The sequence below is a fragment of the Pleurodeles waltl genome, chromosome 10 (assembly GCF_031143425.1).
Source record: "Pleurodeles waltl isolate 20211129_DDA chromosome 10, aPleWal1.hap1.20221129, whole genome shotgun sequence".
Lineage (NCBI taxonomy): Eukaryota > Metazoa > Chordata > Amphibia > Caudata > Salamandridae > Pleurodeles > Pleurodeles waltl.
Genome location: NC_090449.1, coordinates 338177939 through 338191657, shown reverse-complemented (window position 1 = coordinate 338191657; position 13719 = coordinate 338177939). Strand labels below are relative to the sequence as shown.

General features: G+C 44.6%; 1 protein-coding gene across 3 annotated transcripts in view; it reads left to right on the top strand.

The window, feature by feature from the left end:
• Positions 1-13719, top strand: part of ABAT (4-aminobutyrate aminotransferase) — a 718549-nt gene that overhangs the window by 418604 nt on the left and 286226 nt on the right. For all 3 annotated transcript variants that reach the window (XM_069210537.1, XM_069210534.1, XM_069210535.1), the window contains exon 3: positions 826-923. In XM_069210537.1, coding sequence (XP_069066638.1) covers positions 826-923 — 98 coding nt within the window. The remainder of the gene's footprint in view (positions 1-825; positions 924-13719) is intronic.

The following is a 13719-nucleotide window of genomic DNA, read 5'->3' as shown; positions in this document are numbered from 1 at the left end:
AGTGACACAATCAATGTATGATGCGTTGCAAATATGTCACTGCACATTTTTTGCAAAATTCGCCTAATGCAGCTCTGCCGATTTTCCCTCAGCTGTGAATTTCATAATTTTGCTAAATCTGTCCCCAAGAGTATAATTAGCAGGATAACTAGTTTTAGTCCTCAGTAAAAAAAATTGTTGTCAAGAGATTTTCATTTTAAATTTGTGTTTTTGTATCATTAGGGAAGTAATTTAGCTTGGATAGACATTGCTGATCCGGGCTGAACTTTTCTGGGCGACATTTTTAAAAATGGCAGATGTGTTGCAGTGATAATGTAATATTTCAGGAACCATGAGACCTATATACTTCCTTTTGGTGTCAAATTAATGGTTTTGGGGGTCAAGTAGTTTTATAGAGACAGAAAATAACTCCTCCGAGCAACCCTTGCACCATTTTCCAAAATGGTGGCTATAATATAGGAAAAAGAGACAAATATAGAAATGAAGCAAATAATGTTTTTTAAATCATTTTATGTATACACAAAACAATGTTTATGATCTGAATATGAAAACAATAATGTTTATCACTCCTGTTTTTGACACATTTTCATAGTTCACTTTATTTATATGTTTCTGCAATCACTGAATTCCTTCTCTAATGATACAAGAACACAAATCAAGAATGAAAATCCCTGGACAACATATTTTTTATGGAGGTATATCAAGGGACCAGGACTATAAGTGAAGGAATGGAGAGCCAACATAGATTGTCTGGACTATTCACCTGTCTCCTTGTTTTGCTACATTTAGTCAAAACCTTTTTCTCATCTTTTCTTTCCCTTCCAGGGTACAGATACATCAGCCAGGCTGCAGCCAAAACAGATGTTCAGTTGGATTATGATGGGCCACTGATGAAGACAGAAGTCCCTGGACCCCGTTCTAGAGTAAGTTCTTCATGTGCCTGTATTTTAGCAAGTCCTGTTGATTTTGGTGTTTAAGGCACAAGTAACTGTTACTTGTATGTCAGAATATCGAGTACAATATCAACATGGTAAAATATCACCAACATCAACAACCGGAATACCGTGAAGGTGTTACATATTGGTGTGTATGAACTTTAACTCCTCATCTAGGTATCTTGATAATTTATATTACCCAGTGGTAGTCGCCATTGGGTAGCTATAGTTAGGACCTAGTTACCATAGTAAATTGATTTTATGATTTGCTAAAAACTATGGCGCCATTTAACAAAGTTTTATGAAACTTCCCCCAAAAAATCATCCAGCTCAGCACCTTTTTGAATGTTTTGGGTTATCCATCAAGCGGATCCGTGTCTCAGTCAATGTGTCCTAAAAATGTTAACACAAGGTATACTCTGACCCTCTGGACCTTGAGGGGGGCCACATTTGAAAAAAATAAATTTTGGGTTGCTGCGAACCCTTGTGACTCTCGCGAGAGCCAGTGACACCCATCCTTACTCCTGCGAGAGTCCCACGGGAGTGAGAGTCCTGGAAAAAAGGAGAGTGCATGAGTGACTGTGGTAGGTTGTCCACTTATTGGCAGTTGGCCCTGCGGCTAACCCATGCTGTGCACAGCAGAATGCCGTGCGTGAAGGTCGTGGCCTGAAAGAGGGTCAAGGAGTGGCTGCAGGCTCCCCACGCCACACACGCCCAAAGGGCATATACGGCATGGAGTTGCCTACCCTTGGGGGGGTTGTCCTCAGGGCCTGACCTGTGCCCAGGCCCTGCAGCTGACCCCACACTGGAGTCATCCAAAGGCTGTGTGCTGCGGGGAATCCCTGTTCATGTGTGGTTGCATATACGTCCTGGCAACAGGCCAGACGTTGTGGCCACCACTGCGGCTCGTGGTTGTCATAATTTCATATGGTAATAAAATATTACTTTACGTTGAAAAAAAAAACAGGTATTCAATTAAAAACGTAGGTTAAAGTGACGTTATATTTAGGCATGGTAATATTATCTTACTGTGCATTTTTTTTAAATAGAAGTTCACTGAAAAAAACAAAGGCTTAAGTGACATTATAGTCCAGTGAAAAAGTCAGCTTACCTGTCACATTTTAAACTAAAAAACAGTGAAATTCAGCACTTATATCTATTTATCTTAACTATAACTTCTGCCCTTGCCATACACTGCTTAGGACCTCACATTGTACATCACACATGACATATTCAATCACATTATGGATAACATCAATACAACATCTGAGAGTACATTGTTGACGACAACACTTTACGTGGCGTGGGGCGATATACTGCCTTGCAGTATAGGTAGTACAGAGGGAAACACATTTGAAGGAAGTGTGACTACAAGGGTTTCCCCATGATCTCATATAAGGGGCCTGCTCTAGTTTAAGATAGGGGCCTTCCAAATATTGCAGACTCAGGGAAGATTGTCCAGCTGGACTATATTCATAGTTGGACTGTGCATGGTTGCTGATGAATGCATGAGCGTAACTATATAACGGAGTTAGGAAAATGCAGATCTAGATCCTGAAGAAAGCCAGGGGCCCTGTTTGGAGCCATTATACAAGCTGGACCATGTTGCCTTGTCGACCTTTTGGGTGTATTAGGAAGTCTCATTCATCACAATAGCCTTTAATCATCTCTGGCCCGCCCTTAGTAGAAATACTTTGGCTGAGTGCTTAGGTTTTTTTTCTATGCTTTCTCGATCCTGGTTTCACCAATACCCATTCACAAAAGAATTCCCCATAATCACTGGTAACCTACTCACTTCTTGAATTTTCTCTAGTGAATGTGGCCCGCCCACCAATGAAACATGGCACCATGGATCTGTGTAAGGCCATGCCTTTCAATTTTTTGAGAACCTCTTTAGTCCTTTTCATACTGTGAGACATAACATGGACCTGAGGATGGCTAATTCCCTGTGAGCTATACTCTATCTAGTCTCTGCTAGACCGTTCACGTTTGCCTTTGGTGTTTTTAGTAGGATACATTTCTATGATTTATAATGGGAGAGGTTTGTGTGTGTTTGTTGGGAGTTTTTCCTTAGCTCCTTCCTGGTCTATGTTTGGATGGAGACCACAGCGGCAGCAGCCTTCAATAGGGAGGCCCGCTTGTGGCATCCTTGCATCCTGGTCTCTCTTTCTCCAGACGTCTCTTTGCAGAGGATTGTGCATGGAATTGTGGGGTGAGACGAATTTCCCTTGAATGCAGGCATCTCTTTAAGGGCGAATGCGAAGGAGAATACACTTTGATCTATGCCATCTCTGAAATGCTGTAGGCCAGGAATTTCAGATTCACTGTTAGGACTTAACGTTTAGAGTCCCTGTAATGTTTTGAACCATATTTTCTTGATTATTTAAAGCATTTGTTCCAATGTATTTTCTTGATTATTTAAAGCATGTGTTCCAACGTATTGAACAAAATATTAGTCATGTTAGGAATATCTCCCAATCCAGGATTGAGGCCTTCTACGTTCTCTTTCTTCTTCTAGGCCACATAGTGTTCCATCACTATTTAAGGGAATCCATTGTGAGTATAGTTGTGTCACAGCTGTGTGTTTTCCTGGTTACAAGATTCATCTGGAATTCCCATGTTCCTTGCATTCCTGCTAACCACATACTTGCTTCTTGCCATGTTGTGTGGCCTGGGCAAGAGGAAAGTGTTTAAGAATACCCGTTTTATTTCAGAAGTAATCTCAGACCCCCAGTGTAATCCTGGAGTCTAGCATTGCTGCTGGAGCCAAAAGGGCGTCTCTTATCAACGCATGAAGAAGGTCCTTCACCCGTTATCATGGATATCTGCTCTTGACACTGTGTTCGTCTTGCGTGTGCAAAATGTGCAAAATATAGCATTTACAAAATCAACTACTACTTTATTGTCAAAGAAAGTATGTTTGAACAACACCACTTTATAGTGTGGCTTGTGCATAGTTAACATTTGTAGGAAATGCCTCTTTTTTATATGATCACCCTGGATTTGTGTGGGTCTGATGCTGCTGGCTTTTTAATTCTGTGCACGGTGCCTCTGCTTACCAGGCCCCAGTGTGTGTGTTCTGACCCCCAAAACATGTTGAAATTTTCTACTCTCCTAGTTAACATTTCTAACTTACCTATAAGTCCCTAGTATATGGTACAAAGTGTTGTCACTAGTAGACTGCAGCACTTAATGTACCACCACTAAAGTGAAAATGCAAACTGTGAGTGCAATCCTGAAAGCAGTAACCTGACAGTGCAGGTTTAAACTACAAATTCGACCTGTCAAAAGAACCTCTTTTTGACAAGCTTAAACCCTCCTTTTAAATATTAATAAGTCACTCATGGGTAAGTCCTAAGTGCCCATAAGGCAAGTGGGTGCTATTTAAAAGTATGACATGTACGTGTTTAATGTAAAACATATCATTACAGTGGCAAGGTCCAAAATATGTTTTCCCTGTAGCAGTGGTTGCTGTTTGATAGGAAAATATTGGGAGGTAATATTAAAATAAAATAGTTATCTCCACCTAGGAAACAGATAAAATGCAAATTGTTGGACTTCATAAAATATTTATCGCTAGTCCAGTTCATTGACAAAGTCAGATTTTTGCTAAATATTTTACAAAAAGGTATTTTTAAAATGTCATCTTTTACCTGCCTAAAGCATCTAGATGCCCATTTGCATGAGCTTTCAATTATCAACCAGGAGGTATATATCTCCTTCTTGTATGAGGACTTGCTCCTAGAGCCGAGAGAAACGGCTTGGGCTTGGGAGGTGTCCTGTTCTCCTGATAGAATGACCTTCTGGGCAGTGCCCACAAACTTAATTATCTTCAAGGGGGCCTAGTCTTTCACAGACAGATGGAGCTCGCACCTGGGCCTGTTCTCTCTTTTGTCCCCCTAGCCAGCGAGGCACCACAGATGAAGGGTTGCTCATTTCCTTGGCCACACCTTGAGGGTGGGCCAAGTAACTCTGCACAAGAGATGAAAGGTTCTGTCATGTTGGATTTAGGTAGAGACAGACATTGTGAGATTGTTTGCAGTAGGGCACACAGGAACTGCTGCAAAATTTGGTAGGGTTACCTCTGGGATCATTTTGCTTGTTGGTCAGAGAGGGTTCGAGAGTCACCACACCCACAGGCTAGTGTTGCACATTTGGTCATCCTTTTCTAAATACTAAGAGGCCTGTGGCAGACAGAAGCAGGACTGCACCTGCTGTTGAGATCTGTGAGGGGAACCCTAAAAGCTGGACCTGCTCCCACTTGGATCTAGGACAAAGAATTGGACCGCAAGGGTCACTTAGCTGACCTCCTGTTAAACCACAGTGACACAAACGCTGCAAGAGGCCTTACTTGAAAGAGCCCAGCTGGCCAGTTTAAAGAGGACCTGGCCTGGACCCCGCTGGTGGCTTCTAGCGGAGACAGTCCTGACCCCCAAGGCCTGTTGCTGAGGACTGGAACAAAACCACTGAACTTTCACTGTTTATATCAGACATAATAAACCTGACATGTTTTGTTGTCTGAATAAATTGCTGTTGCAGGCACCTTCACACCCTTTGAGTTTTCTCCTAATCACATACTGAAGTTGGGATTCAAGTTAGATAGCGCAATGTGGCTGGGACTATGCTCCAGCGCCTTTATAAGGAGGCCACCTCCTTCCATGTTGTCATGATGGACACTGTTTCTAGCTCTGGACATAATTAAGCATGGTAATTGCTTTGTGTGTGTTGCAGAACTGGCTTGCTTGCGTTTAGTAACTGAGACAGGCATATTTGATAGCAGTGATTGGTAGGTTGAAAGCCCAGAACTGTAAATAGTGCCCATGTTCGTGGGTAGCCATCCTACACCAGCACAAAAACCAACAAACCCAAACCTAATATGTGCTGGGGATCACAAACCACAGGAAAAGGTACTGGTTGTTAATGCAGGAATTGAGAGATTTGCAAGTCATTGAGGTTGCCAGGATCCAAATATCTCTGGATTTCAGACCTTGTCTTGTGGGAGTCCAGGCACACTTCAGAGGGCTTAAGCTGTATCCAGACACATTCAGAAAGATAAGTGGGGACTGGGAAACATAAGGGAATATTGTATTTGACATCTAAGATTGTTATGATATTTTAGGGACAATTGCTTTGGAATTTGGGGTAGGGCAACCTCCAGATAGGGTACCACTTACCTGGAGCAGAGGCATTATTTTTTAGGGAGAGGTTATGCAACATATACTTAGCCCTAATGATTAAAGGACCATAATTCATAAAAGGATTGGTCAGTGGTTTTGAGGGGGTCTGAGCGGAATGCAAGCAAGGCCCTGCAACGAAATTTGCTCTGATTATTCCTCAGTAAAAATGGAAATCCTAGGGACCTTTAGGGCTCAAATATGTTGGTGCTGTTACTGTACAGCTTCAAGGGCTATGATGCCTTTTCCTAAGTCCACACTACGTGTCCACTAATGGGTGACATGCCCAGATGCTCTATACTTGGATATAATGCAAGTGATAGAAGGGCAGGTGGGAGTGCAGACTCACTAGCAGCCACCGAACTTCAGTGTTGCTGCTACACTCTGAAGTTTCTTGTGATGAAGAGAATGCTGAAGTATTGCATGTTCTGCCCAGATCCGCAGGACAATAGATCCTCATTACCCCATGGCAGTCACAACTCTATTGGTCCAGTACTTATAGGAACTGGGGGCACTGTTAGGAAGCCAATGTCTAATCCCAAGTAGTGCCACAATTTAATACAAGGAAAACAGAAAAATGATGGTAGGAATGCTTGAATTGTTTCACCCACTGGCAATTACATAGGTCCACATTCCAGTCTGTTGTTTTGTGCCTTCTCTGTCACTGTTAACAGAGCTACCCCAAATCCCAGAGTGGGGATCATCTTCCCTAGTATTTGTCAGAACTTCTTGCATTGGACAGAGAGGGCAAGCTATAAGTGGTCACAGAGGTGACATGTCAAGGGGTCAACTGAGCCTAGCAACACACTCTGGAACCTGAAAAGATTATATCCGGAAGGTTAAGAAGCACCTTTCACAGGGGATTTGTTAAAAGGGCATGCAGCCCTGAATATCAACCCAGTTGCCACCAAACGGGTGTCTCTATATCCAGGGGACAGATCTGTAGTAACTCTCTAATATGTACACTTTTCATGCAATTGCAGCTCAGCAGAGCTTTGTCCTCTGCTGGTGAATCAACACAAACAAAATTGAGCATTTTCAGTGGAGTATGAGATATTGAAATCACCACTGGGCAGACAAAGGGTCAGCTAGAAAACTTAAACAAGCATTTGCAATGCAATAGGGCAATAAGGATTTTTCTTGCCACATTGAATGGAAAAACACGGAGCGATCGCGCTGCTACAGTTCACTCGTAGTGAAACCTATCGGCAAAAGTGCAATTATCTACGTAACCGACAAAAGTGCAATTAACTATGTAACAGGGTCGATGTTATGCAAAGCGCTCGACTTCTGCCAAGCGAGATCGCGCTGTGAACAAAAGATAAAAAGTAGTCCTCAAACCTGACGGGAAACAGCGAGCCTTGCATGTTTTCAGTACTTGGTCGCTGCGCTCAAAGAGGGCTATCTACTGGAAAATGCATGACGTATGCGTGCCTTCCACTAATGAAAGCAAGCAGATTTTAACAGGCAAGCCGACGAACCAATGAAGGAGACTGACGTGATATGGACTGGGGACGGGGCTCCGATACCTTTTCTAACTCCTAAAGCATCTCGCAAGCGAAACGCATGCACAATCGCATGCGATGCAGCATCGACCCTAAAAAGGGACAGAATAGCACATCTGTTTGCATCATGCAAGTAATTTTACTTATACAGGATTTGCCAGGGAGGCCACCAGCTTAATTATAAAGTCATCTGCCACACAACAGACATTGTCTGTCTCTTTTCCACTATAGGTTTGGTGAGATAGTGCATAATATTTTCGGTGAAAAGTCTCCCCAATGCAGGTAGGAACTGAGTAGTCATCTCAGCTCTCATTCACATCTTGTGTTTTTTTCAAGGCATCCGGAACTGTAGACTGGTCAGCCACAATAGTCTTTGCTTCACAGATACAGTAGATGTGAACCCTTGAGTGCTTGCTAGCCTTCATTTCCTCCTGGATGACATTCACCTTTATGGAAGATGTATCTGGCGTGTTAGCCTACACAGGAGCAGACGTTTGTCCTGGCTCTGCTTCCAGAAGGGGATCTGAGTGTGTGCAGTGCACTTCAGGAATCAACGTACATTACTGCAATAATTAATGCTCTAATATACTCTGTGCCTGTTTGCCAGTGCCCAGGAACCCAATATATCTATATGTTGACCTGGAAAGCACAGTGAGAAGGGGGTCATAGTTACTGCCTAGCTCCTCCACCTCGTCTTATTTTTAACCTTGTATAGAATTGGCTTCTAGCTTTTATAGAATAAAAGATTTGTACATTACCTGTCCTAATATAATTTTAACAGTTCGCCCAGAGCCCCTCTATTGTCTTCACCTTGCAAACATAAAAGACTTAAATGACTCTGGTCGAGCCTGCCGAGCACCAAGATGGTGCTGGGGAAGGTGGAACCCTGATGATGAAGCATGCCGCTAGCAGTGAGTAAGGGGTTGCATCGTTTTGTTTTTAAGTAATCCCTTTAAAGAGGTTTCATCTGTATATATCTCGCGCATAAATCAGAACACAATCACTTGCAAATTAGGGCCTTTGGAGCAATCAATCAATCAATCAGTAAATTTCTAAAGCGCGCTACGTACCCGTTAGGGTTTCAAGGCGCTGGGGGGGGGGGGGGGTGCTGCTATTGGTCGAAGAGCCAGGTCTTGAGGAGTCTCCTGAAAGTGAGGAGGTCCTGGGTCTGGCGCAGGGGGGTCGGGAGGGAGTTCCAGGTCTTGGCGGCGAGGTAGGAGAAGGATCTGCCGCCGGAGGTCTTGCATTGGAATCGGGGAACGATTGTGAGGGAGAGGTTGGCAGAGCGGAGTTGGCGGGAGGGGACGTAGAAGTTGAGTCTGTGGTTCAGGTAGGCGGGTCCGGAGTTGTGGAGTGCTTTGTGCGCGTGGGTGAGGAGTTTAAAGGTAATCCTTTTGTCCACAGGGAGTCAGTGGAGGTCTTTCAGGTGGTGGGAGGTGTGGCATCGGCAGGGTACGTCGAGGATCAGGCGGGCAGAGGCGTTCTGGATGCGTTGGAGTCGTTGGATGACTTTTGCTGGGATGCCTGTGTAGAGTGCATTGCCGCAGTCAAGTCTGCTACTGACGAGGGCCTGGGTAACCGTTTTTCTGGTTTCCGTCGGGATCCACTTGTAGATTCTACAGAGCATGCGGAGGGTGTTGAAGCAGGAGGAGGAGACTGCGTTGACCTGTTTGGACATGGTGAGAGCGGAGTCGAGGATGAAGCCGAGGTTGCGTGCGTGGGTGGCTGGTGTAGGGGGGGCTTCCAGTGCGGTGGGCCACCAGGAGTCGTCCCAGGCCGAGGGGTGCGTCCGAGAATGAGGACCTCCGTCTTGTCAGAGTTTAGTTTCAGGCGGCTGTTTCTCATCCACTCGGCGATGGATTTCAATCCCTCATGGAGGTTGGCTTTGGCGGTGTGAGGATCTTTGGTGAGGGAGAGGATGAGCTGGGTGTCGTCGGCGTAGGAGAGAATGCTGAGGTTGTGTTGACAGGCCAGTGGTGCGAGGGGTGCCATGTAGACGTTGAACAGCGTCGGGCTTAGTGAGGAGCCTTGGGGGACGCCGCAGATGAGGTTAGTGGCTGTGGAGCAGAAGGGTGAGAGACGGACTCTCTGGGTTCTGCCGGAGAGGAAGGAGGAGATCCAGTTGAGGGCTTTGTCTTGTATTCCGGCTTTGTGGAGGCGTGATAGTAGGGTGCGGTGGCAGACCGTATCGAAGGCGGCGGAGAGGTCCAAGAGGATGAGGGCCGAAGTTTCGCCGTTGTCCATTTGCTGTCTGATGTTTCCAGACTGTGTTTCCATTGAGCAAGATCCTGCAAGTCCTTTTGATGTTTTGGCATTTTGCAAAGCGTCAATAAAGACTTACTACTTACGCCTTGCTGGCTTTGTGACATATTCATAGATATTCATTCATAATGGTACTGCCCTTATCCAGTGCGAGGACATGTAAAGGCCGTCTCGCTGGTTACGGGGAGAAGGTATCGCTCCTTGTAAGTAACTAAGTAAAACATTTTTACAGCACGCATATGCCCAAAGGTGTCTTGGCACTGGTGTCTGTTATGGAGCCAGAATGAAACCTATAGGGGCAGAAAGCATACCTACAGTCAGGTTTTGCTCTGTTTATTGAATTGTGTAACAACGGATTGAACTTTTAGCTGAAAAGGCAGAGAATTCCGGAGTATGCATGTGGAAAAAGTAAAGCTTCTGCTCCCCTACAGCAGGCCCTGTTGATTTTAGGAATCACCACATTTTTGACAGAAGTGGACCGAGGTATACAATTGGGAGCATACCAGTGGATATTTCTCTTAAGATATTAGGGCTGGCATCATGGAGGGCTTTGTGAGTCAAACAAGGGGCTTTGAAACTCACATGCTTTCAAACTGGAAGCCAGTGTAGATCAGAAACGGCTTCAGAGACCAACTTAAATGTGGGTATCTTCATAAGAAGGCGAACTGCTGCATTTTGGAGGAACTGAACTTAATTCAACAGTCGATGCTGAATGCCAACATAGAGAGCGTCATAGTAGTCAATCCTAGATATTGCTAGAGCAGTAAAAAAAAAATTGGGAGGTCAAACAGTATAAAGGGAAAAATATTTCTTAGAGTTCTCAGAAAAACGCAAGAAGGTGTGACTTGATTGATTTGATCAGAAAATGTTCGCTTTTCAACAAAGAGGACACCCAGGGTCTTTACATTTTTTTTACTGGGGTTGGAAGTGGACCACGATCCTTAAGCTACTTGATAGTGGTCTAGAAAGTGGTGCAGTTTCCGAAAAGAAGAACCTCAGTCTTGTCCGAATTGAATTTGAGGCAGGTATTTTTCATCCAGCCAGCTATCTTCACCATGCAGTTATTTAACCGTTTTGCTGCCTCTCCAAAATCACTGATAATTCAGACTACAAGCTGTGTATTTTCAGCATAGGAGACTACAGAAAGCCAAAAGAACAAATCCAGTTTTGTCACTGTGTGACCTATATATTGAACAGTGTAGGGCCTAATGAAGACCCTTGGAGAACTCCACCCAGAAGTGAAAAGGGTTTACATGTAAAATCACCCACAGACACTGATTGTTCTGTGTTGGCAAGAAAAGACCTTAGAAGGGTCACGGCTGAATCTCTGATACCGATGCTTTCTCAGTGATCAGTGAGCACTGAGTGGTCGACAGTATTGAATGTGGCTGATAGGTTTAAAGGGATTGTTTAGGGCACATACGTGAAAGCCTCCCTAAATGCCCTGTCAGTCTTCTAGGGAACATATATCTTCTAAATCGGGGTAATGAGATATCTGTTCTGATGTCTCTTTCCCGCCTGAGAGTTGTGGCACCTCTGCTCTCCCAAGGGGTACCTCAGAAGTGTCTTCCCACCTTCCTTCTGTTTCAATAGGTACATAATCACTTGGCAGGGGAACAACATGGGGTGGTGTAAGGGTATAATCCTCCTAAATCCCTTAACGTTCAAGCTAATGTCAGACATGTCAGGATCTCATGCTGGGATTGGTGTGGCTGGTACTTCACTCAGGCAAAATTTTGGAGCAGGATCCTAATCCGGAGTGGGATCCTACACCACCTTACCTCATCCACTGAAGTTTGTAGCACAGACAGTTGTGATTTGCTCACCAATGCCCACAAACAGTTGCACAGTAGTCTGAGGATCTGGGCTTTTTCCGACTCCTCTTCTTCTTATGCCTCTGCACCTCTGCACTAAGTGGAGTCCTTCTGGGCCACGGTGGCTCCTGGGTCTGTCAACAACAGCTATGTCTTAACCTTGTGCTAATTCTTCCAGCCCTTGGACTCCAGTCCTGCCTCAGGGATCTGAGTCTTACTGGAAAGAGACCTTCTTTTTGTTGGAAAGTACTCTGTGCTGACATGGGCATTGTTCCCCACTGCTGTCAGCTCCTCTGCATGCTTTCAACTCCCACTACAAACCAATTCAGAACTTCTTCAAGATACTTTATATCTCCCCAGGCATTCTGTATATGATCTTTCCATATAGTTCAAATGCAAGCGCTGTCACTCAAACCAGACTCTCCAGTGGCATAGTTGATGACATCATACACTGTTTCAGCCATATACTGAGTTCCAATTTCTTGCCAGCTTACTAACAGTGGCTGCCAAGATCCCTTTAGAAGCACATTATTTACTGCAAATATAACCTTCAACCTGCAGGTCCCTACACTCGGTTTTACATAGGATAAATGTTTATCCAAACCCCTTGTAATTTACCCAGTTAGAGCTAACATACATTGTGTTGCATTATGTAGGACACTGGCTCTCTATATAGTGTACAAAAATGGTGTAAAACCTCTGCCCAGGAAGGGATTTGTTTTCTGAACCCAGAGAGCAAAGGCTATCACCCAAGGGTTCCATAATCTTGTGGCAAGCTGGTTGTGAGCGGCCAGCAACCATGCCAGGGTTAGTTAGCTTTTGCAGGGTTCACCTATAAGGTTGCCCTTGGGCATCTCAATAAATCAAATACTGGCACCAGTTTGGATTTATTGTTCTGAGTTGTTTGATACCAAACAACCCAGAGTTCAGAGTGGCCATCATGTAGCTGTAAAACTCATACTGACCCTTGACCAGCACATGGATTTTAAATGGCTGCAGTGTTCACTTACTGTGTACCGGGTTCAGTAAGGACAGAGTAGAGGCATATTGCTCATGCATCTTTGCCCACACATGCAGTATAGTGCACCTTGCCTTAGGGATGAAAGGTCTGCCAAAGGTGACTTACCTATATTGCATGTAGTGGACAGGTCATTCAGGTTGTGTGCGATGTCAGTTTTGTATTTTAGAATTGCACCAGGACACTCAGCCTGCAATAGCAGTGCTGGGGGCACTTGGATGCATTGTCCCTGAGGGTGGCACAATCTGTGGTGCTGCGCTCAGGGGCCTACCCTTAGTACCACATGCCCTGGGTACCTAAGAACCATTTATTAGGGACTTATAGTGGCAGCTAAAGGTGTTGCCAATTGTGCCAATGCATAATAACAGTTTTGGGAAAGAGATCTGGCCCAGGGATCCTAGTTAACAGGGGCCCTGGGCACTAACAACTTTGAAACCACATCTGACACCAGGCAAAAAGTGGAGGGCTAGCCATGTCAAAAGAGGCACTTTTTCACACATTATATAGAGGGCCTGCACAGGCGATTCCACTCACGTCACTACGTTGCCACTGGGAGATGCACCTAGGCTGCCCCTGCACAAACAGGGAGTGATGCTCCATATTGAAATGTCCTGTCCGCATACGAAGCAATGCCGCTTTCATTCTCATTCAATAATATGTCCTACATAGGGTTTACCTCACTTCCCACAAAATAAACCATTATTTGAATCAGACTCATGCTGCCTGTTCCCATTGCTGTGTGCCTGATGCAGATTTTTTTACAGATGCTCATCTCTTAAACAGTACTAGCAAGTGGTCACTTCGCAATTAGCAAATTGTATGAGGCGCAACTTGCTGTGCACATGGGAGGTCTGTCTTTTGTAACTGCGCTGTGGTAATTAGAAACACAGGGCCAGATTTACTGAAAAGTGGTGCAGCGCTGCGTTCCCCCTAAATTGTGCTGCCTAGCGCCAATGCAGGCATCCTTGCACCATCGTACAAGGATGTCTGTTACGAGGGGTTTGATTGTTT